This window comes from Strix uralensis, chromosome 8 (assembly GCF_047716275.1).
Source record: "Strix uralensis isolate ZFMK-TIS-50842 chromosome 8, bStrUra1, whole genome shotgun sequence".
Classification (NCBI taxonomy): domain Eukaryota; kingdom Metazoa; phylum Chordata; class Aves; order Strigiformes; family Strigidae; genus Strix; species Strix uralensis.
This window is the reverse complement of record NC_133979.1, coordinates 2,916,490-2,938,197: the sequence shown is the minus strand read 5'-3', so window position 1 is coordinate 2,938,197 and position 21,708 is coordinate 2,916,490. Positions and strand designations below refer to the sequence as shown.

Sequence of the window (21,708 nt, the reverse complement as noted above, 5' to 3'; positions counted from 1 at the left end):
CTTAAGACTGGTGTCCCAACTGCCTTACTCCAGCCAGGTCAGGTGGTTGCTTTATGTGCTGCAATGCAGATTAGAATTTTCAAATCCAGAATTAAATTTATTCTCCAGTCCAGCAGCTGGAAACGGTGTCCCCAAAGCTGTAGATTTGCTTGAGAAAAGGTCTGGAGATGTTCCTTTCCAGAGAAGCGTGTTGTTACACATCTGTAATGGGAAGTACCTTGGTACACCGGCCTCTCTGTTGCAACTGGATTAAAGCTGTTTTCAGGCTTGCGACAGCTTGAATGGAGACTTTAGTTTTAGCTTTTCTTTAAATATTCTGCAAGATCAGAAGGGCATAAAGAAAAGGATATACAAAACAACAATTCTTCTCATAAAATGAACATTTCAGGGTCTAATCCTGCATCCCCATCGTGCTTTAAACACCTAGTGAAATCAGAAACATATAGCACAGTGCTTGGGGAAAAAAGGTCTCACTGTGGCCAGCAAAATCCTCCTCCAAGCAAAGAGGGTGTTACTGCTCTAAGATGTGTCTTTGGTAATTTAAGATAGAGTAACCATGTGGTCACAGAGGAGATTAACATTCCTTGGCCAGAGAGGACGAGCTTTTATTTTGAAAGCCACCTGGGTTCCACTTAAAAGTAGGAGAATACTTCAGGATTTATTATGACCGGGCAGGCTCCTATTTAACAATGTCAAGACGGAGCTGTGGAAATACGCACGCTTTTCTTCTTTTGAGACACGCAACACACTACATTTTGTCCTTGCACAGCTGTTGCTATTCTGTAACATCAAACCAGCAAAAGTTTGGCCATGAAGGATACCTAATATTTGGATTTTCTATGCAGTGTCTCCAATTTATGCACTTAGAATCATGAAGATGACTTATGATGTGTTGTGTTTGCATTGGCAACAGCTCAAAACCAGAAATATATTTCAGGCTTGGCTTTCCAGATATTATCTCAAGTCATTTAAAAGTTCATTATAGGGCACCCGCTAGTGCTGCTATAGTAAAGGGGCTGTCAGCATTTTTCAAGGGTTTATAACTCAGCCATTAAAAAAAAAAATCTCTGTGGGCTGAAACTTGGCATTCAGGGTCTAGGCCCAGCAGTAAATTGTTTTTACAAATTAAAAAAAAATCAGTTTGACTATTATTAAATTATAGGTGGGCTAAATTTTATTTAGAACTTTTTCAGGCCATTCTCCTATACTTTGGTGAATTAAAATGTTTCCAAAATGTTTTTATAGAGTGCTACTCTAAAGTATGGACCGGCTTTTGTTATGTTCTTGAAACCCTGAGATTTAACTTAAAATATAATAAGAGTGCTTATCCCAGCATAGCACTTTTCACCTTCAAAGTGCTTTACGAGCATTATCTCATTAATGTACATAACAGCCTCCCCATGATGTAAGAGGGATTATTATCCTCACTTTATAGCTGGAGAGATTGAGCCAAAAGGTTTAAGGCTGTTTTTAAAAGGACTTAGTTGCACAAATCCCATGTGAGCTTTGATTGGCTTTGGGTGTCTACTTCCCGTTGGCTCTTCTAAAAAATCACAACTGAAGTGATTCACCCAAGACAACTCAGAGCCAGGACTAAAACTCAGACTTTCCAATGGCCAGTGCCACTAGACTGGTTAATTCTCAGAAGAACAGTAATTACTTTGTACATAAGAACCATCGTGTTTCTAAGAAATTATTCTTTAGGTCAGAGGGAGTCAACTCTGGGCCTCTGGGGAGCTCCTTGATGGCAGGGAGACTGCCAGAAGAAATATGGTAAGACCGTGGCCCTGCGACACGATGTCTTCATCATGTGTGCAAGCAGCGGGTCCATCCTGTTTCATCAGCCCTTTTTGCCTCCTGCTGAAAGCACAAAAGGAGAATTTACGCCCATTTTTCTTGGCCTCTGGTCCCAGAAGGAGGAGGTGTTAATGCAGATGGCACCAGAGAGTGGCTGACAGGGGGTGACCTGGGCAGAAACCTGGCTGCAGGCAGGAACTATTTTATATGTTCCTTGCATAGTTGTTATTAAAGGGAGAGGATGGTGGCAGTAGGTGTGGAGGTTTCATGCACTTTGGTAGGTGAGAGTTAGACACAAGTATTAAAAATAAAATGAGGCTTCTCTTCGGCTCCTCCATGCTGGGCAAGAGCAGCAGTGGATGGCTTTTGTGCATGCCAGGGAAGGAATGCTCATAATTTTGTATGCCTCAGTAGGAGTCCAAGGTTTTTTGGAAGCACTGTCAGACATTCAGCTCATTTTCAATTAGAGAACTGCTTTATCTGTGAGAAACATCTTCTGGTGAAGCTTCCAATTGCTCAAAACCTGCCCTGTTTAAATCTCATCTCAGGTGATCTGCTTGGTCTGACATGATTTGGATGCAAAATTTATGAATTTGAGGACTAAGCTAAGCTGAATTTAGCACATCATATCATAGAATCATAGAGTCACAACATGGTTTGGGTGGAAGGGACCTTAAGGCCCATATAGTTCAACCCCCTGGCCCGGGCAGGGACACCTTCCACTAGCCCAGGTTGCCCAAAGCCCCGCCAACCTGGCCTTGAACCCTTCCAGGGAGGGGGCAGCCACAGCTTCTCTGGGCAACCTGTGCCAGGGCCTCACCACCCTCACAGGGAACAATTTCTTCCTTACATCTAATCTAAATCTCCCCTCTGTCAGTTTAAAACTTCACTTTAAACTTTTCAGTGTAAAACAGATGCATTTTGTTTCAGTGTTTCTGTAGTAGTTTGTGGAGGAAGGTGGAGAACACTTAGAGGAGTCAAAAGCTCCTGACACTGAGAGGCTGTTTCTGTTTGTACCTATAGAGAAGTTGCACCATACCTCTTGCATTACAGCCATACTTTTTCCCTGACTTACTGTTGCTGCTGATAGTTTAAAATCCTTCCCCAGCCTTTGGAAACCTACCCTCTATCCTTACTCCTTTATTTGCCTCTCCTGTATAGCATAGGACCTTTAGAATATTGTATTTACTGTGGTGTTTGTCAGCAAGACCATCACAGGACTGAGACCATTCTGTTTTCTGACTGTGTTATACTGTAGATGTCTGAACCAGTCTTTGAAACATTATCAGGAATTATATAAATGACTGTGGTATGGAAATGTTACATTGGATAATTAAATGCGGTTATCCAGTTCCATGCTATTAGTGTGATTTTATTAAACCCAGATTGTGGAGAGAACCCAAGAATACGTGCGCTGACTTAGATTATGCTTCCCAGTGAGGTTATTAAGATAGCAAGTAAGTCAGAAACATTTCTGGTCTTGCAATGAAGCAGGCAGAAAGGATTCTGGAGAGCTGAAAGGTCAGTCTGACACCCCTGGCAAAAGACATTGGACCCTGTTGTCTGCCTTCACCGAGGGCTGGGATTTCTGCCCTTTTTACCCCATCCATAGATTTCATAACTAATTAGATTCATGGGAGTGTAGGTAGCGGTGGTATTTGCACAGTTTCATACCTGCACGTTAAAAGGTTAGTCGATCAGTGGGAAAAAAATGCGTGGGCAGTTCCTTTGTGCTAAATATTTATCCTAATGGTTTCTCAGGACTAAATGAGAACAGGGGTGCATTGTATAAAGTGCTATGCAAATACAGGGTGAGAGTTTACATCCTAAACAGATTAAATACAAAGGAAAGAGATATTGATATACTCAAAACATAATGAAGGGAGCAGCTAGTGAAGACATGATTACAATAGATAATTAGGGGAGTGGATTAGTTAGGCAAGTTAGTTGGCTAAGCTGTTTTTATACATGCTGGAGATGTTTTTTCATACTTTTAGGCAGACTGATTGCTGGAGTTAACAGTAGCTGTACCTGAGAACGGTGGAGCATAAGCAGCACAGCACAAATTTACTTACTTATGGGCTTTTCTTGACCTCCTGGGTTGGCTCCGAGAGCGCAGGAACAGAGTACAGCCTCTGGATTTCTCATTCCTTGGCCGCCCTACTGAGACAGCCAGCAGATGATAATGGGTTTTGGCCACTAATGACCACCGTTAGATTTGAACCTGTGACACGGAGATGAAAGCCTGTGTATTCCATTCCCCGTACCCAATCCATCTCGCTCTCTGCCTTTAAAGGATTTAATTAAATGTTGAATACAGTTAACTAGAAATAGTCCTCTTCCTGAATGATGCAGAATGAAATAGCACTTGACAGGAGAAGGCAATGCTCACAAATGGATTAGAGGAGATTAATTTTGCTAAATTTTGATTTAACATTCTCTGTCTTAACAAAAGAATTCTTGATCTTCTGCTTGCACCTATCATGAGACCTATTTCAGATTTAAGATAAACTTCAGTGCTCCGAGCAAGAGAAATAGTGAGAAAAAGGTTTCCATCTCCTAGATATGATCCCTATTCCTCGTCTATGCAGTTAGTGCTTATAAAATCATTGACATAATGTCTACACTGCCTTGCAAATCAATTAAAAATGGCTCTGAGATCTTCACCTCTGAGCGATTTGTTTCATATATTCCTATATTTTGGGGGTCCTGACATGAGCCGGGGCAGCTCTGCATAGGCAGAGGCATCAAAATGAGCATCTAGATTTCTGATAACATGATTTTCATGTTTATTGGTTAGCAAAAAGGAAAAATAAAAGAAAAAAGAGCAGTGTTACCTCCTTTTTCTGTGTTGAATGAAGCCAAATAGGATGATGTTGAGAAAGTAGAGAGAATCTGTGGGTGTATGAAGGAAGAGAAGTTTTCAGGAAATACAGCATTACTATAGTGCAATGGAAATTCCAAAATTTGTTCCTTTTATTACCATGCAAAACTATATGAGACTTATTGCCTGCCCTAAAGCATAATTAGCAAGTCTTATTGTTTTCTGCTAAATACCTAATAACTACTTGCTTTGTTTCCCTTTCAAAGACAAGAATGAGCTTTCTTTAAAATGACATTTCCCGAGTGGAATTCTTTGTTCACCCTTTTTTCTTTTTATGTAACAGATTACTTCTTGACGCTTGATGAACCTATGAATAACATAACTACCACCCTTGGCCAGACCGCAGAGCTGCACTGTAAGGTCTCTGGCAATCCTCCCCCGACGGTCCGTTGGCTGAAAAACGACGCGCCGGTTGTGCAAGAACCCCGGAGGATCTCCTTCCGTGCCACAAGCTATGGGTCTCGACTGCGAATAAGGAACCTCGACACTACGGATACTGGCTACTTCCAGTGCGTTGCGACTAACGGCAGAAAGACTGTTTCTACAACTGGTGTGCTTTTTGTAAAATTTGGTAAGTTTTCTCCTTTTAAAGTGTTCAAACTGTTATTTAGAAAAACAACTGTGGAGAAAGGTCTGTTTATCCACTGAAAACGAACGCACTGATGTGGTGGTATCAGCCAGTCTGATTCAGCCTATTTCTGGGAGTATCTCAGGAATGGCAGCTTATCCTCTCTGCCTGTTTGCTCGTTGCTCAGCTGAGATGCCAGTGTTTCCAGCTGTAACGGTGGCTTTTACTACATTAAACCCTACTGGAAGCAGGACCGAAACGCAGGCATCACTGAACAGCAACACTCATTAACGTGCTACCTGAGTGCATTCAGACCAGACGAGAAAAACTATTTTATTCTCAAGTGCCTGAGTGGCCTCCTTTGTCTTCAGTCAGTGAGAAATTTCAGCTTGCAGTATAGATTGGAGGCATGTCAGTGATACACATATATATCTGTCAGGTAGAATAAGCATGTTTTCTCCGAAGTTTATATTGAGATAATTGCCTTCAAAGCTGATTGACTGAGAAGATTCCAAACAAGAAACAGGGTTTGTGTGTCTTCTCCTCCACCTCCACATTCAGAGGGAAATAATTCACCGAGACGAAGATATTTGCACAGAGTCCTAGTTAATCCTCTTAGGAACTGGACAAATAACACACAATGAGCAACGTATGTCATGAGTTTCATAGTCCTTTTTCATAAATCTCCCACTTTTTCTAAATTCTAATAAGAAATTAATCTTTAGATATTCTCTTAAGGCAGTTGTCTTTTAGCTTGTACCTGAAACATAGGAGATTTTTATCTGAGCAATGATACTTTTATAGATGCTCCTGTAGAAACCAGTATTTTTCTTTTTTCTGCCTGGAGCAATATTCAATCTCACAATTCAGTTTCTAGAGAAAGTACTCTTTAGTATGAGCTTCCCTGAAACCTGCTGCAGCTGACTTCAGTCTGCGCTGTGCCAGTGAACATGCACTCCAGCCTGCTCAGCCCTTCCAGTAGTTGCCAAAATACAAGCACCGAGGGCAGCAACAACAAAACCCGCTCAGCCAGAGCCCGCTGAGGTCAGGGCGAATTTGATCAATGCATCTGAATCAGGCCTAGGCTGAATTCCCTGACAAATAATGAAGATTGATAGGGGGAAACGATGCTGTTTTCTCCCAGTTACAGTTACAACATGTTTTTGTACAAGCCTCCTGTGGTTTGCTGTAACCTCTTCTGTGACGGCCTGAGACACAGCTGAAGAGCAGGATGAGTGCCTCACCTGTTCATTGTCCTTGTCTACAGCATTTTGCAGTCATTGCTACAGGATACAGTCTTGTCTTTGGTACTGAGAAACTGCGACTTGTCTGTTAAACTGCATAAACCACATCCAACATGACAGACTGTTACTTTTATCTTTTAAAAGATTTTCAAAAGCTTCCTGCTTGCTACCTCACCATAACTCATCATGCTGTTTTTCTTCTGTCATTTTTCCAGGTCCCCCGCCAACAGCAAGTCCAGGATCATCGTAAGTTGTTTCATGTCTGTTATGTCGATTCATTAATCTTGCATTTCAGCAGTCAGAAGTTCATTTTTCATTTTGTGTGACAGGAGCTCTTTTACATTCCACTTTAAGTCAGATAGTATGGTAATTTATTATAACTGAATTATCTGTTTCATAGATATATTTTCATGTTATCATGTCAACTCCTATTTCTTACCCTATACTTCTTAATTTCCAATATTATTACTTTTAGATCCTCTGGTGCCTTCAGTATTTAAACTGATTTCAGTGTACTTACAGGTATGAGTAGAAACTGATCTTCATACATGTCATGGCCCAGTACAGAAAATATTTATCACTCTAAGTAGATTTTACTACCTAGGGGCTTCTTACTGGTTTTAAGGGAATTGATGGTCATAAACTGTATCTGTATCTATCTGTACCTGTATTAGTAAACTGTCTTAAAACTGAGTTTTTAAAGATTGGGTACATGGGTGGGAATAGTGGCTGTTTTTACAAGTCTGTGTTATCCTGGAGCTCAGGTTTGGTTCATGCTGCTGGGTCCATGCTGCTGGCTCTGAGCAGTTGCCACATTGTTGTGTTTTGGCCGTGGAGCTTCTGTCTTTGGTAGCTTTTGAGAACGTGCATTTATCTTGCCCTCTAGTTTCAAGACGCATGATCAAACTTGCTCATCTTTTGTAGTCCCTTATTGTTTTCAAGTGTGATCTCCAACTATTCTGAAGTTTGAAATTAATTTTGTGATAGTGTGTCCAGCTTATTCACATCTTACATGCATGGAACAATACTGAAAACATGCCTCTCCTGGTGGGGGAAGCTGCACCATTAGAAGAGAAATACGGTACCAACTAAAACATAAAATGAAATATTAATACAATTACAAGGGATGCAAAAGCTTGGGGATGTGAACATTCCTGACTGTCCTTAGAGCAGATCATTCACAAAGTATTGCAGAGGATAGAAATTAGGGGAAGCATCTGACCACAAAAGGACATGCTAGGATGCCCTCTAATGGAATATCATAAAATGTGTTTTTGTCTTCCCTTTTGAAGGTACCTGACATGAGGTTACAGAGTTTGTTTTGGAAGGGGAGCTCTTTGCTCAGACTGAGGCTCAGTTCTGTGATTGCGGTGTTCTGGGGAGGAAAGCTTCATGGTGCTGGGGGAAGTGGGGGCTGTTGTGCTCTTTAACACTTTGGAGACTTAATTAATGACTTGAGAAGATGGGTATTTTGTATCTGCTTTCACCTAGTTTGGGGTTTCTGAAATTTGTAAGGTTAAGCAACACATCCTTGGTGGTCAGAAACCCATGGGAGAGCTGTGCTGGAATAGGCTTTCTAGGCTTCTCAGGATTGCCTCACATTTTTAAAACAAAATAGATTTGGGAACTTTTTCCCCATTTTTCTTTCTGGCAGGATTTTGCGGGTTTTTTTGCCCCCCTGAAAAAAAAAAGACCACAACTTAACTAGCTAAAAGCCTCACCCAGTTATGGAGAAGTAGCAGCAAATGGTGTCTCTAATTCAGTGAGCGTTGGGCTGAGCTCTAAGGTGATGTCTACACAGCATCACCCAGACCATGAGAAAAAAACAAACCAGTGTCATGAGTGCTAGTTTGGAGACTAGGAATATTATGCTCTGCCTAAGATAAGGACCCTTCTTCTAGTTTAACATGGCCCTGTCTTATTCTGTGTGCAAAGCCCATATATCCAGTGAACAAACAATCACTGTTTTCTGTATGCACCATATCAAACACTGTCTTCAGGAATAGTCCTGGAAGGTGAGTAGTGAAATATTTTCCTGCCAATTTTTCAAAAGTTAAGGCATTGGTCCTGGTTCTTTGTCTAAACTGGCTATGGGTCCATGGGGTCAAGCTGATTTTGGTTCCCCAAAATACATTTACAGGAACCTGCATCTCTCTTCCCTTGCAGTGCAGGCTGACTGCTGGTGTTGGTCCGAGCAAACGGACACTCGCTGTACATCATCATAGGGACATATTATATTCTTTTACAGTGGTTAAATGAAGGCTAAATATGGAAAGCACTTTGAAGGATGTTGTGGAAATGAAAACTCGTACTTGGATAGTGTTTGTGCATTATCAGTGTGAGTTTCTTCTCGTATGATAAGGCAGTTCACAAAATTGATGGCAAGTAGCAGCCTTGTTCAGTAGGTGTGCTTTTCCCATGTTGTCTTTATCAATCTACCATGAGTGGAAGGTTCTGCTCATTTAAGGACTTAATTTGAGGATCATGTTTTTTTAAAAAAATCCATATGCTCAGCACTTTTTCTTCGTATAAATTTATAGGTGCAGAGTTTTGCACTGATGTGATGGCAGAAAAATGGAAGGGCCAACTGTAGCTTAGAAAGAAAGGTTAAATGGATGACTTCTGTAAAAGAAGACAGGCAGTGCTAGATAATGTAATAATTCATGTGTGCGTTATATCCTTATTCTTTCTGCTTTCCTTAAGCACTGTTATAGTTAGCTAGAGCCAAAAGTCTGATTTGCAAATCAGTCTGAAGCAAATGAAAGAAAATCTGCAGAAACATACCACTGCAGTCCATAAGGAAATCAAGAAACCAGGGTATTGCTGCAGCGTAAAGCACTGGCCGACCTGAACGTCCTTCCTTTAACTCTCTTGAGTTTGGCAAAGGACAGCTTTAAAGCCCTTATCTACGAGGCCGTGGAGTTACATTCCGTTAACATGCTCTGCTGTTCTGCATCTCTGACATAGGTTGAAGAAGCTTCTTTTGTTTAAAAAAAACAAACCAACCCACGTTCCTGCTTTATAAATAAATCATTATTTTATCTTGTGTTTTGCCGGAATGTGCTACAGATACAGCACCAGCTACAAGCAGCTCAGTGAGCTGTGGGGAGAGTGCGAATGCCTCTGTCCCACAGCCCGGATGCGTGCCCAGGCGCTGGGCGGCCACACCAGCTCCGGCTCTCGGACTCCTGGAATAGTTTCTGTAAAGTGGATGGTGTCAAGGGCACCTCCACAACAGGCAGGACTCTGGGGGGGCCTCTTTTGGCAGATAAGTCAGGTCCTGTTGGCTCTTGGTGTAAAAGGCCACCATCAGCTCATTTAGCCCCTTCTTTTTTCCATGGAATTTATGAATGCAAACTCAGATTGAATTGATTGAATAAGTTGAGGAAGGTCAAAGGGAGCATTTTGCTGGTTAACTGTGCATTGCATTTTTCTGTGTGTGTATGTATTTTACACACATATGGATGCACCGCTGTAGCTATTGCTTCTAAAACTTGCCCAAAAGACCATAACTTTAACATTATTTTTGAAGTTCCTGTGCTTCACATCACTTTGAAACTCACTTTTTATCCATCATCCATGGCAAGGTTTTGTCCTTTAAGAACATAAAAATGTGTATCTTAACCTCAGGATTCTCCTGTTGCTACAGAGATCGAAATCAGAAAGGGCTGAGGTTAGAGTAAAGCAGATTCCTGGAGATGAGAGAATTTAATATAACAATAGAGATACTTTGGCTTGGAAAATGGTTGTGTGCCCAATCTTTTTCTATTATTATTGTCCTTTTTTTCTTCATTCTGTATTGTTTCCACTACCTGGAGCAATGGCCCTGTGCTTGCCCTGAACTTGACCCACTCCAGGACAAATCCTAGGTGCAAGTCACTGAAATTAGAGGAGGTTACTTGCACTCTGTTCAAGAACTGCCGCAAGAGCTCTATAGTGAGAAAGAAAACAAAACCACCTTTTTACATGGTCTAGTCTACAAACGAGCTTGACAAACCCAGCTGGAGTGTAGACCAGTGGGAAGAGTTCAGGAAAATGCTCTGTGTATTCTGTGTGGGAGCTGTACAAAAACAATTTATTGTGTTGTGAGCGTGTTTCAAAAAGGCTTAACCTGCAGGTGAAATAGTTCACTCAACATCACAGACTTTTAACTTCATTACAGTGGAAACATTGGAAGAACAGTGTGGCACCTTTTGGAACTATTCTGTAAGTTCACAAGACACGGTGGTTTAGGTTTTAAAGGAGAAAAATGAGTAGCCCATCGATATTACTGCTCTTGGATGTGCAGTGGTTACAACAGTGTGAATGTAAATCAGACTGGATGTGTATACCATGGATTGGCACCTCCTGAGTTGAGTATATACAGTCCTTGCGTCAGTATTGCTCTTGAGCAGTCCTTTTATTCTTAAGGGAGCCTTTTCTATATATATAACCTAAATATGGTATTGTTTTGTTCTTTATTTAACCACTGGGAATGAGGAGAGGAGAGGAGGAAAAGAAGAGAGGAGAGGGCTGTAATTTTAAGGGGCATTTGATTCATAAAATCAAATGGGGTTTGTGATTCCAAGAAATAGCTTGCAAGGCTTGTGAAACCACAAACCCCACAGGATTCTCTCATCCTCTTTTTCAGTGATTAAGGTTTTTTTTTTTGTTTTTAGTTAAACACATCTGGGTTATTTAGTAAAACAGATCTTTTATACAGTGGCTCTGTGTGGCTGGATGTCAGCATGGTTCCTTCAACGAGAAAATGCATAACCACTGGCCAGCATCCAGGTGAGACTTGGCCAACTGTGTATTTGATTGTGGATTTCAGAGTAACAGAGACACTTTCCCCTTTTGGCTATAGAGGCTAAATTTTTGTAGAAGAAAAAATGCTGATAAAGAGACAAGAGTAGATTCACCAGAGAACCACTCCAGCAGCATCCTGAGACTGACCTCCCTGCCCACAGCACCCGGCACCCCAAGGCTCCTGCACCCAAGCTGGGCACTGACTTGACCCCCAGGATCTTGGTGAAGGAGGGGTATCGATTTCCAGTCCTGTAACATGTTTTGTGGCTGTCACAGAAACTACCTCCCTGTTGCTTAGTGACAGTGGAAATTTTGAATGAGCACTGGAGGCAAGTCTCATGAGTTTTGGTGCAGGATCTTTTATAGCCCCACTGCGTGTTGGTGCAACAGCTTGTCTGTATGGTCTATAGGATCTGAGACGCAAACTTGAAGTGGGATATTCCATGTGGAGGCCAATATAAATATATTTATGCAAAAAAATCACGCAGTATGAAGATGAAGTCTGAGTGGCTGATGCTGACAGAAACCATGTTATGTTCTGTTGCATTACTTCATTCGAATGAAAATAATACTCCCTTAGTTTTGCCAGGGTCTGAGAGTCAGATTATCTGCTGTGAGCATGCCAGTCGTGGAATTGAAATGTTTCCAGGGAGAGCTGGACTTGTCCTCTTCACTGGGTCTTTGATCTGGTGCACACTTATCTGTTATGCCACTGTCTCACCTTTTCCCTTGTCCTGATTATTCTGCTGTGATTTTCTTTGTGACATTCCTGTAGCATCACAGACGGTAAGGTGACTGCTGAGGCACCAGGGTGTATGGTTTAGGAGGAGGCATGCTCTTGGACTTTTCTGAGCAAGCAAAAATAAATTAAGACCTCTGGGTAAATGTAGTACAGAATTTAGGAAGCCATGTTTGTGTCTTGCATTAAAGCAATTGATTCTAGACAGTATTCTAGTGCGTTTTGTCTACCTCAAGATACTTACGTAGCTAAATATACACGTTATCTGAGAATCCCAGGATCCTTTGCTTCTTTACCTCCTCTTATCTCCCAGACCACATACAGGAAGCTGAGCCAGAGTAAGATTAAAGGTGTGTTTCAGCTGCCTTAACTGCAGCTGTTCATGCTACTTCAGATGCAGCTAAAGTCACACTGGTCACCTTGTCTGGGTTTGACACCCTGGGATGATCTGCCCAAGCTATTGCATGTGTAGCCTGTAACAAAACAGAGAATTGAGCTCTGCCTCTGGAGGTGCAGGCCAAAACCTGTGCCATTGGATTATTGTTCTTGTCTGCTGTGGCTGTCCACTGGTTTTCATATGAGCAATGCTGCAAAAATCCGAGTTCTTTGCCACAGAACTCTTACCCAGCTCTTACTAATGAAGTAGGTTAAACTGTATTTTGTTACGCTGTGGTAAGTCTACAGAAAAGCAACTGGCCTGTAGTTTGGAGAAGGATTGACCTTAGAAAGTGCTTTTCACTTTTGAAAGGGTATCTGATAAATATTTTTACAAATTTTAGCTGAAGTATTCCACTCATCTCTGTAGTGCAAACAGAAAGCCCTTCTGTCTTCATGCGGCATGAAGGAAAGGTATGACACAATATGGAGATGTATTATCTGAAAACAAATTAATTACACTGATGTCAATATTTTTTTAAGTGGGGAGGGAAGAATGAGTCAAGTACATTATGACTTGAACATCGGGAGCCAGAGTTCCCTAATGCATTTTTATAATACAAGGGAAAAGACAATGTGCTATTAAGAACTGGATTTGTTTTCATTCTGCACAGGATCACCTGTAGCAACTACATATGCAAATAAATGTTTGGTATAGAAATGGCCTCTCTGGAATGCTACAGCCCGTATTTGAAGAGTATTTGTACTTTTATTTCTATGAGGTTTAATATGACCCAGTTGCATAGTCAATAACTCCTGACATTGCACACAGGATTTGTAGCAACACCCCAGGAGACTGGGGGAGTTGAAACCTTGACCCCAGCATTTTGTTCCCCTTGTTCTGAAGCCCACTTGTCACTTATGAGCGGCACCGTTGCCTGCTCACCACATTTTTTTCAAGCACAGGCAGCTTAGTGCAGCACCCTGCTACACCCAGCTCGCTTCAGCAGCTGCTCTGTGGTTCCTAAGGATGGGAAGGGAACATAAGCACTGCTATTTCATTTCTTGGCAAAATCAGTTCTCAGCTCTGGGTGGTGGCCTTCCTCAAGAAGTGCTAACACAGTTCTTGTGCTAATTCCCACTGCACATCCAAACAGAGGAACAAAAAGTACGTAGGGTGCATTTTATAGTGGGAAAGAGTTTCTGGACGTGCCCGCAGAGGTCAGAAGGAAGCAGGCAGCATGGGTTGGGCATGCATTACAAGCCATGGTGGAAGTGAAGATGAGAAGATGAAATTGCTTTTACTTGCTTAGGTACTGCTCAGTTTTCAGCATTTTAGAAATACTGGATCAGGTCTTGTGCCTTTTTATATTTAGCTGCTTTTCAGCATGTTAATTTAGCCTTGCTGCATTAGTCCTGTTGCACTGAGCTCGTTTGACCGTGTTTGATAAATGCTGAGGATAACACGGAAAGGTGAATTTACACTGTTGTTATAAAAGGCTCAGATAACTTATTGTCATTTTTTAACACAGTGAATCTAGGAACATTTCAAATCCCATGCAGGAACCTGGAGGGGCTGATACATAAAGTGTGGATAGAGGATAGATTTTCCTTGCTCTAATTGGTGATCTCTGTTGTCAGTGTTTATACAAACACTTAAAGAAATCCTGTAATTATATCATTTGACCCTGAGTAACAGATTGGGTGCGTATTTTCCTGATTTATTTAAAAAGGAGCAAAGTGAGGATCACTTTGAAGTTGCTTCAGTTTGGCAACAGAAAGGAAAGCAAAATCAGGAAAAAACTTACCCTGTTCATCTCCTGCAGCCTTCAGGTTATTGTGTTTATGGATATATTCTTTAACTGTTGCAGGGGGAAAAAATCATTACGCCCAGTTGGCAACCTGTGTCTGACTAAATCTGATAATAAACCGAGTCTTGTGAGTTAAACCAAATAGTCAGAACTGCCAAGTATTGTTCCCATTAATGCTATATATACTTAATGTCACACAGAGGCCTTTTTCCCACTGAACTCCCTGGCAGAAGTTGGGTAGGAGTTCAATCCACCCCAGGACAGAGGACTTGTGCTACTAAGCTCTGCATTAAGGCTGCAGTTAAGACTGGTTGGCAAAAAGTATTAGATTTGATTAAAAATATTAAGCCTTCAATATTTGGTTTATTACACGCTGAAATGAAGCTGAGACCGTTAGGCATTTTTCTCAGAAAATAAATGTTCATAGCCCCTAGCCCAGCTTATACTCACTGGAGAGGAGGAGGACGCTGGCTCTGCTTTAGAGCAGAGGTATAACCTGGTTTTCCCATATTTCATGTGGTCAATCCAGATAACAGCTATTTTGAAGCCAACCCAAAAATTCCTTCTGGACCTACTACAAGATTGCAGCAGCAATTTTGTCCAAACCACTGTGTTTTTGTGAAACATTCCAATTTTCAGAAGATGATGTTTTCTCTCTAAAACAATTTTCATCAAAAAAATTCTCGTTTGGCTCTAATCATAAGAGCAATTTAAATGACTTACAAGGATTTCTTTGAGCCCGAAGGCTGTGAGGCAAGATCTGACAATGTTACAATTAATTTCACCCTTCCTGGACCGGGTCAGGTTACAGTACTGGCTAAACAGAGCCCGTCTTTGTGCTGCTTTATTTTGGAAAGGACTTCCCCTGAATGTATTTCTTGTCCTCAAAGAGGGCAAATAAAAAATTGTTTTAGAGTGTCTCTGATTCACGTGGGATTAGACCTGATTTGTGTAATGCACGGACAACACGGTATCTTAATGTATCTGGCAGAGATTATTGGTCTGTTGTTTTATTTGCATATATTTACAACACAGTGCCTTCTTCAGTGGCTCTTCATCTAAGAGTTGCTAAAACAGAGATGGGTACTGTTGTTTTGGGGTGTATTTTACAATGTAGCCCAAGTGCCAGAGCCTCCTCCCTCCCAGTCCCAGGATTTGTAGCTTGCTGTTGTATTTTGGGGGTTTGCTGGTCTTTCTTAAACAGTTAAAAAAAACCACAACAAAAAGCAAAGACTGGAAACCAGCCTCCTTGATTTCCCTCCCCACCAGCCTGTGGTGGGATAAGACAGACACTGTAAGACTTTGGTGTTGCAGGAGAATACATTACTTGAGTTTCTCTTCTCTGGCTGTTGCCTCCTTAGCACTATTGCCCAATGTGTACAGGTGTTATTTCTGGGGAGGTGGGTGTAAAAGTCTTTAGATGTAGGAGGAAAGAAGGGAAGTAATTGTACAACTTGTGTCATGTACTTATGGTATAAAACAATTTCTAGCTGTCATGGAATGAGTTAAATGTAACTACAAAAACTGACAAATGAAACCATGAATCAGTCATCTATATTATTACGATTTTCTGAAAGAGAAAAATGAACTTCTGTCACACTTCTAAAGCATGTTTAAAAGTCTTGTATGGTCTTGTTTTACTTAAAAACCTGCAACTTCTGGTGATCGAATGTCCTTACAGCACTTTCCTGGGTTTCTGCCAGTTTGCACAGCCATGGGAGTTGGTCAGGTGTAAGGGATGAAATAAAAAAATAGTCAAACATTTCAGAAACCAGTTAATGTCTGAGGTCATCTCCAAAGTACAGTGAGATTCGCCTATGCCATAAGGCCAGTAATTCTAAGGGAAATCCTGTTTAAAGGCCTATAATATTTCTGTGGTTGTAATAAAATATCTTGCATAACCAGGTAGTAAAATCTCAGTGGGCAAATCTCAATCTCTCTCTCATTTTGTTCTTCTTTTACTTTAGTGCCCAGTTGTTGTTGATACTCCTTAAACAAACCCTCTGCTGTTGTTTTCAGTTTGTGTTGATGGGGAACCAAGAAAAGGAGGAGCAATGAGGGATCTGTCAGAGGTTCATCAGATCGTAACAGCATGCAATGGCTCAAATCTGGGCAAAACTTCAAGCAAGTTTTTGTTTTATCTGCTAGCTGCCAGCTTTGCTACCAGCGGGCTGAAAAATGAATTAAGATGAAACATTTGAAACATTAGGATAGTCAAAGCTCCGGTTGCTTGTGGTAGGAATTATTTGAGAGAACAAAAAATAGTAATAATAATAATTACAGTATTGCAAACAAAGCGTGGGTACTGGGAGAGGGAGAGGCAGCCTCTGTGGCTTCTGTACGATGGGTTTGTTTCCTGTCCTAGACTCTTTCACCCACATGAAAAGTCATCTGTGTCCATATGTAACCCCCCTCTTCCTGCCCCTCCTTCCCATAGGCACTTTATGCTTCTCCTCCCCCTTCAGATGGACTCAGCACTGAGCCTTTGCTTTTTCCCCTAATGAGGCATCCCAAGATTGGATCTGGGAGCCATGTGCTGGGCCGCTGCTTGTCCCTTCAAATCGCTGCTCCAGCCAGGAGCCAGGCAGCAGCACATTTTCCTTCCTTAATCGCCCCCCGCCCCCGTGTCTTTAGATCTTTGGATTTCATAAATGGTTCTGAGATTATGGGGTGTTTCCCCTTCTTCCTTGAATCGCGTCCTGACTCCCTTGGGCTGACCCGGCATGCCTGCTGGGAGCAAGCTCCTCCACTCCTGGGGGAGGATGAGTAGAGGCATGCTTCAGGCATCCCCACACTCAAACAGGTCTTTCTGGTGAAGACCACCTGAAAATCAACAATTTAAAAGGGCCACCCAATGCCATTGGCAGCCACACTGTAATCAGCCAACGTCAGGAGTGTTGTGAGCAAGAGCCCCGTGATGAAGGGGCTGTGAAAGCCCATGTGAAGCTGGAGGAAACAATCCTCACCCTCAACTAACAGTGTGGCTCCTTGTTGCAAGGATGTGTCAATCACGCTGAGCTCAACTGAAGAGTTTACCCTGGGCTTCTGCAACCTTTGGGAGAACCAGTCGTTTCAGTCTTGGGGCAAGTGTTTATTCAGTCTAGTAAAAACATTAAAAATGGGAATAAATCTGTATTGACTCAAGGTGCTTTTGCTGCTGCAATATGGTGTAAAACCTTCAGAATGAGTTTTCCTATAAAGATAACATCATAGCGCAGCCCACCTGTACGTAGTTACCTACTCAGTCGCAATTCGTGTTACTTCATCACAAAATCATTAAGTGCGAGGAAGAAGATTATAAGGTGTTACATTATTTATCCTGATAATTAAAAACACGCGTGACACTCTAGCTTTGGCCATTCAAAGCAATAACCCTGGGTGACTTCAAATACTGTAAAAGGAGTTAATCATCGATTTCAGAATGTGTCAAGTTTATTGATCTTGTTAACAGGAAAATATGTGTGTGGTTACCTCGGTGGGGAAGGAAAGCAGTTATCATCTGACCTGTTATTAGTTGGATGCTATTATTGATGCCTGAGCCAACAAAGATCTGTGTTAAGTAAAATTATTTGCAAATGTTACCTTGCCATAGTTTTCCAGACAAATTTCTTGTGTCAGTAAATTTACTTAAAATAAATAAATTTTGTCTCAGTCCAGATTTTGCTTGAGATGAATGGGCACATTCTTTTGCCACAGTTCTGCCTGGCAGTTAGCACCAAGAAGACCTAGCAAGGCGATCCCCTTTCAAGGTTCACAGCTAGTTTGGAGATTTGGAGGTTTTAGAGGTGAGAAGAGATGGTTGCAGTCCCCCATCTAACCATCCTGGGGACTACACATGCTGCAATACTTCTCTGGGGTATGTTATCTTCCAAATCCGGTGGTTTTGAATTAACTAAGGCACATCCTTGGGGGAAAAAAAAAAAAAGAAGTGTCATGTTGATTTTATCTGTCCTTAACTTCTGAACGTGCTTGTGCTGTGTCAAGTCAAATGCCTTTATAAGATTCTAAATATACAAACATTGTTATCTTTACAACCCAACTCTTGACTTTGCCAAAGCACATTTGAGAGGTCTCTTTTTCATAGCTCCTGGGAATTGCCACCAGCTCTGTTACCGCCTCAAATCCTGTGTTGTTTGGGCTTCATTTCAGCCATTCCACTGTTTTGTCTTGGATGGTGTAAGGCTGGCAGACGTGGAGTCACTTGAGTCTTTCCGTGGCGTGTGTGAGTCGTGGCAGTGTAAGGGCTGCCAGGCAGTTGGTTACATCGACAGCCATGAAGAGATCACGGAGACATTGTCTTTCACAATTCTTGGGTGCAAGCTGTCCCGACCTGCCTATGTTTAAAAGATCTAGGTGCAATCTAATGCCTTCTTTAGTTACTTTTGGAATAGAAACTCTTCTGTTGATTTTACATGGTAAATAAATAAATGCATTTACTCTGTGTTATTGTTGACAGTTCCACCATTTCCATCTTGCAAGAAACGAATACAAATTATAGTTGAATCTCTTAATCTTGGACTTAAAAGCATAGTAAAAGCCTCTTTTGTATTGTTTGCAGCTTTTCTAGTTTCAGAAATCTCCTTGTCTGACTTTTACTTCTCACGGTAAATTTTTAGGATTTATTTAAAATTTGGTGGTGTCAGTTTTCCCTCTTCAGCAAATGTACCAGGCACAAGTAGCAGATGAGGATTTGACCTTCCATGAGCATACTGTCTTTTGCAGATTTGAAAGGAACAAAAGATAATGAGAGAAAATATTATTCTAGCAATGATAAATGTGAAGGAATGATCTGGAGAATGTTTGCTTTGCCTTGGAAGCTGTGTTTGGGGCAATAGTTGGCATCAGGAGCTGCGACTGATCTCAAGCTGTATGGGGATAAACCCAGAGAAACTCTGTGGGTTTCTGTGGAGCTGCTCCATGTTTTTCCTTAGTGTGAATAACACAGGAATGTTACTCCATCCTTGGCATATAAGGTGTTTTTGTGAGAAAAATAGGCAGTTGTGGTCTTGGCAAAATAAAGTTCCGTGGCTTGATAAAAGGAGCAATGGTATATAAACACCAGTGTTTCCTTTGATTTTCAACTCACACACACTGTGTGTAAATGGCTTTGCTACATGGTATGGTGGTGTGTGTGCATGCCTTTTAAAATTGTGTTTGGCTTAATCCTCATTTAATTTTTTATGCAGTTATAAAATACATGTTTTATATTACAAAACCACGATAAGAGTTAGTATTGATACAAACCAGCATTTCACCCACTCAAAGAGAAAAAACAGCTTTTAGATTTGATAAAGTACAACCGCAAAAGTATGCCAGGACAGACTTTATTAAAACAAGGTTCTAGAAACAGTTCTATTATCTTAAATAATATTTTTCCAGTGAAGGAATGCATTAATATAATACATAACATGCATATAACCTTATCAATACCAATTAATTTCAGAATTACAGCTGAAATTTTGGTGTCACGCAGCTCAGCCCATCGTGCCACGCGGAGGCAGGTAGGAAGTCTCACAGACACGGCTGGGCTTTCTGCCTGAGAAATGGTAGAGCTGGATGTAATGAGTACCCCAAACACAGTTTGCATCCAAGTACCCAAGTAATCACGTCTAAAATGTCTTAGAAATTTGTGATCCCTTCACAGAGGCAAATTAGCATAATTACTTCTAATGCAAAATTTGATTGAATTACTATTCTCAATTGCTGACACACTGGAATAATGAAATAAAAGATAATAAAGCAATTGGGATAGTTTTATTTGTTGGTAAATATAAAACAAAGAATGCATATCTTGCAAACTTGGACAAGTCCAGAAAAATATTTACCTTTTCCTTCTTCTGCTACTTGAATCATAAAAAACATGGTGCTGGTTATGGGAGGAGGAAAGTGGATTTTTCACCTTGAATACCAATTATTGGCTGTAAATGAGCTGCAAAGTGGCATTATCTTACATATTTTCTACAAACACTTTACTGCAAACAAGCTGGGCTTTTCTTTGAGTTGGTCAAACACTTTAAGGTTTGCAGTGTTTTGAACTGGTTGACCTTGCAAAATTACAAGTTTCCATCTGTATTTACGACAAAAAAATTAAAAAAAAAAAAAAAGTCAGAGTTTACTTAATAATTCGTTTTATGCTGCTGCCAGAAAATAGGCAGGAAGGCATATTGCAATGTATTCACTCTTCTGGGGTAGCAAGATGAAAAGGCAGTGACTGCCTTTTTTTCTAGGAGCAAGAGTTTTAGAAGGGATTTAGCCCATTTCTGAGTAGAAAGCTGCCGTTTTTACACAGTTCTTTCTTCAAATCAGTATTTTCAGAATTTAGGGCTAGGCATCCTTCTCAAGGCTAACCAAAATATGAATATTTTGGTTATGAATATGAATATTTTGGTCCCAAGACTGAAGTGTGGTTGCTTCATGCTGGTCTGTGCAGCCTACGTAGGGAGGCAGAATGCTTTTAAAGAAAACAAACAAGTTCTCTGTCCCTTATCCGATTACGATGAGGGAATGGATGGACAGATCTTAATTTTCACTGAGGCATATTTTCACTCATGTTTGTTGTCTTAAGAATGAGTTTCTTATCTCGAAAGCAATCTTTTTCACAAGACATTCTCAGTTTAATATAACTCATGGTACCCTTTAAAGCAGACTGGCTATTCCCAGCTGAGGAGCCTCTATTTATGTGTGTCTGTCAGGAGCAGAATTTATGATAGACCTGCAAGTTATGTGAACTTTAAATGTTTTCACAGTTGTTAAACTTGACCAACTATTTCAGTAAGGCTAACTGCTTAAAACCGTTTTGGACTTACCAGCTACCCCCAGCCGAAGTATGAGTATTATGCTCATAAACCCAGCAACCCGCAGACTGCTCGTCAGCAGAGAAAAACACTGTATTCCTACCTTGACATAATTCTTAGGAAGGCCATTTAGAAAATATGTTTTCTGCTAGATTTTTTTAAAGGAGTCTGGAATTTCAGATCATCTTTTTCCTTGTAGTTACTCTCCATCCACTATCTTTCCTTTCGTGGCTGGCCTCTCCCCTGTCCCATTAAAGGGAACTACAGATACGCACTTCAGGGCAAGAGTTACCACATTGAGAGGAACAAGGCTACCTGCCTGTAAAATTAGTTATCTGCAAGTAATTACTGGTATTTGAATTAGTATTGGGGCATCTAAGAGCGATGCACATTGCTGAGAGGGTACAGGGCTCGTGCGTTGGGGCACTGGTGTGCTCAAGTCCATACCCGTGCCCCGGGGTTCAGACTGCCCTCATGCACGCTGTGTGCTCCAGCATCTCAGCAGTTCGGCTCAGCAGCTTCAGCAGGATCTGTGAAAACTTTTGATAAGTAGAAGGAGAGGTAACATAGCTCATTTTTGCAGTAAGTTTGAGCTTATGGTGGTTACTGTTATTTTTGCAGCAATTGTGGACTATAGTAGTTATTGATGGGTGCAAATTTTTGGTCAAATAATAGTTTAAACAAGCTAACGTTATATGTATTATTTTT

At 41.1% G+C, this 21,708-nt stretch overlaps 1 protein-coding gene across 1 annotated transcript in view; it reads left to right on the top strand.

Moving 5' to 3' along the window:
- The window catches only part of ROR1 (receptor tyrosine kinase like orphan receptor 1), a 172,309-nt gene that overhangs the window by 125,219 nt on the left and 25,382 nt on the right, over positions 1-21,708 (top strand). The window contains exons 3-4 of the mRNA XM_074875838.1: positions 4,965-5,252; positions 6,709-6,739. Of these exons, the coding sequence (XP_074731939.1) occupies positions 4,965-5,252; positions 6,709-6,739 (319 nt within the window). The remainder of the gene's footprint in view (positions 1-4,964; positions 5,253-6,708; positions 6,740-21,708) is intronic.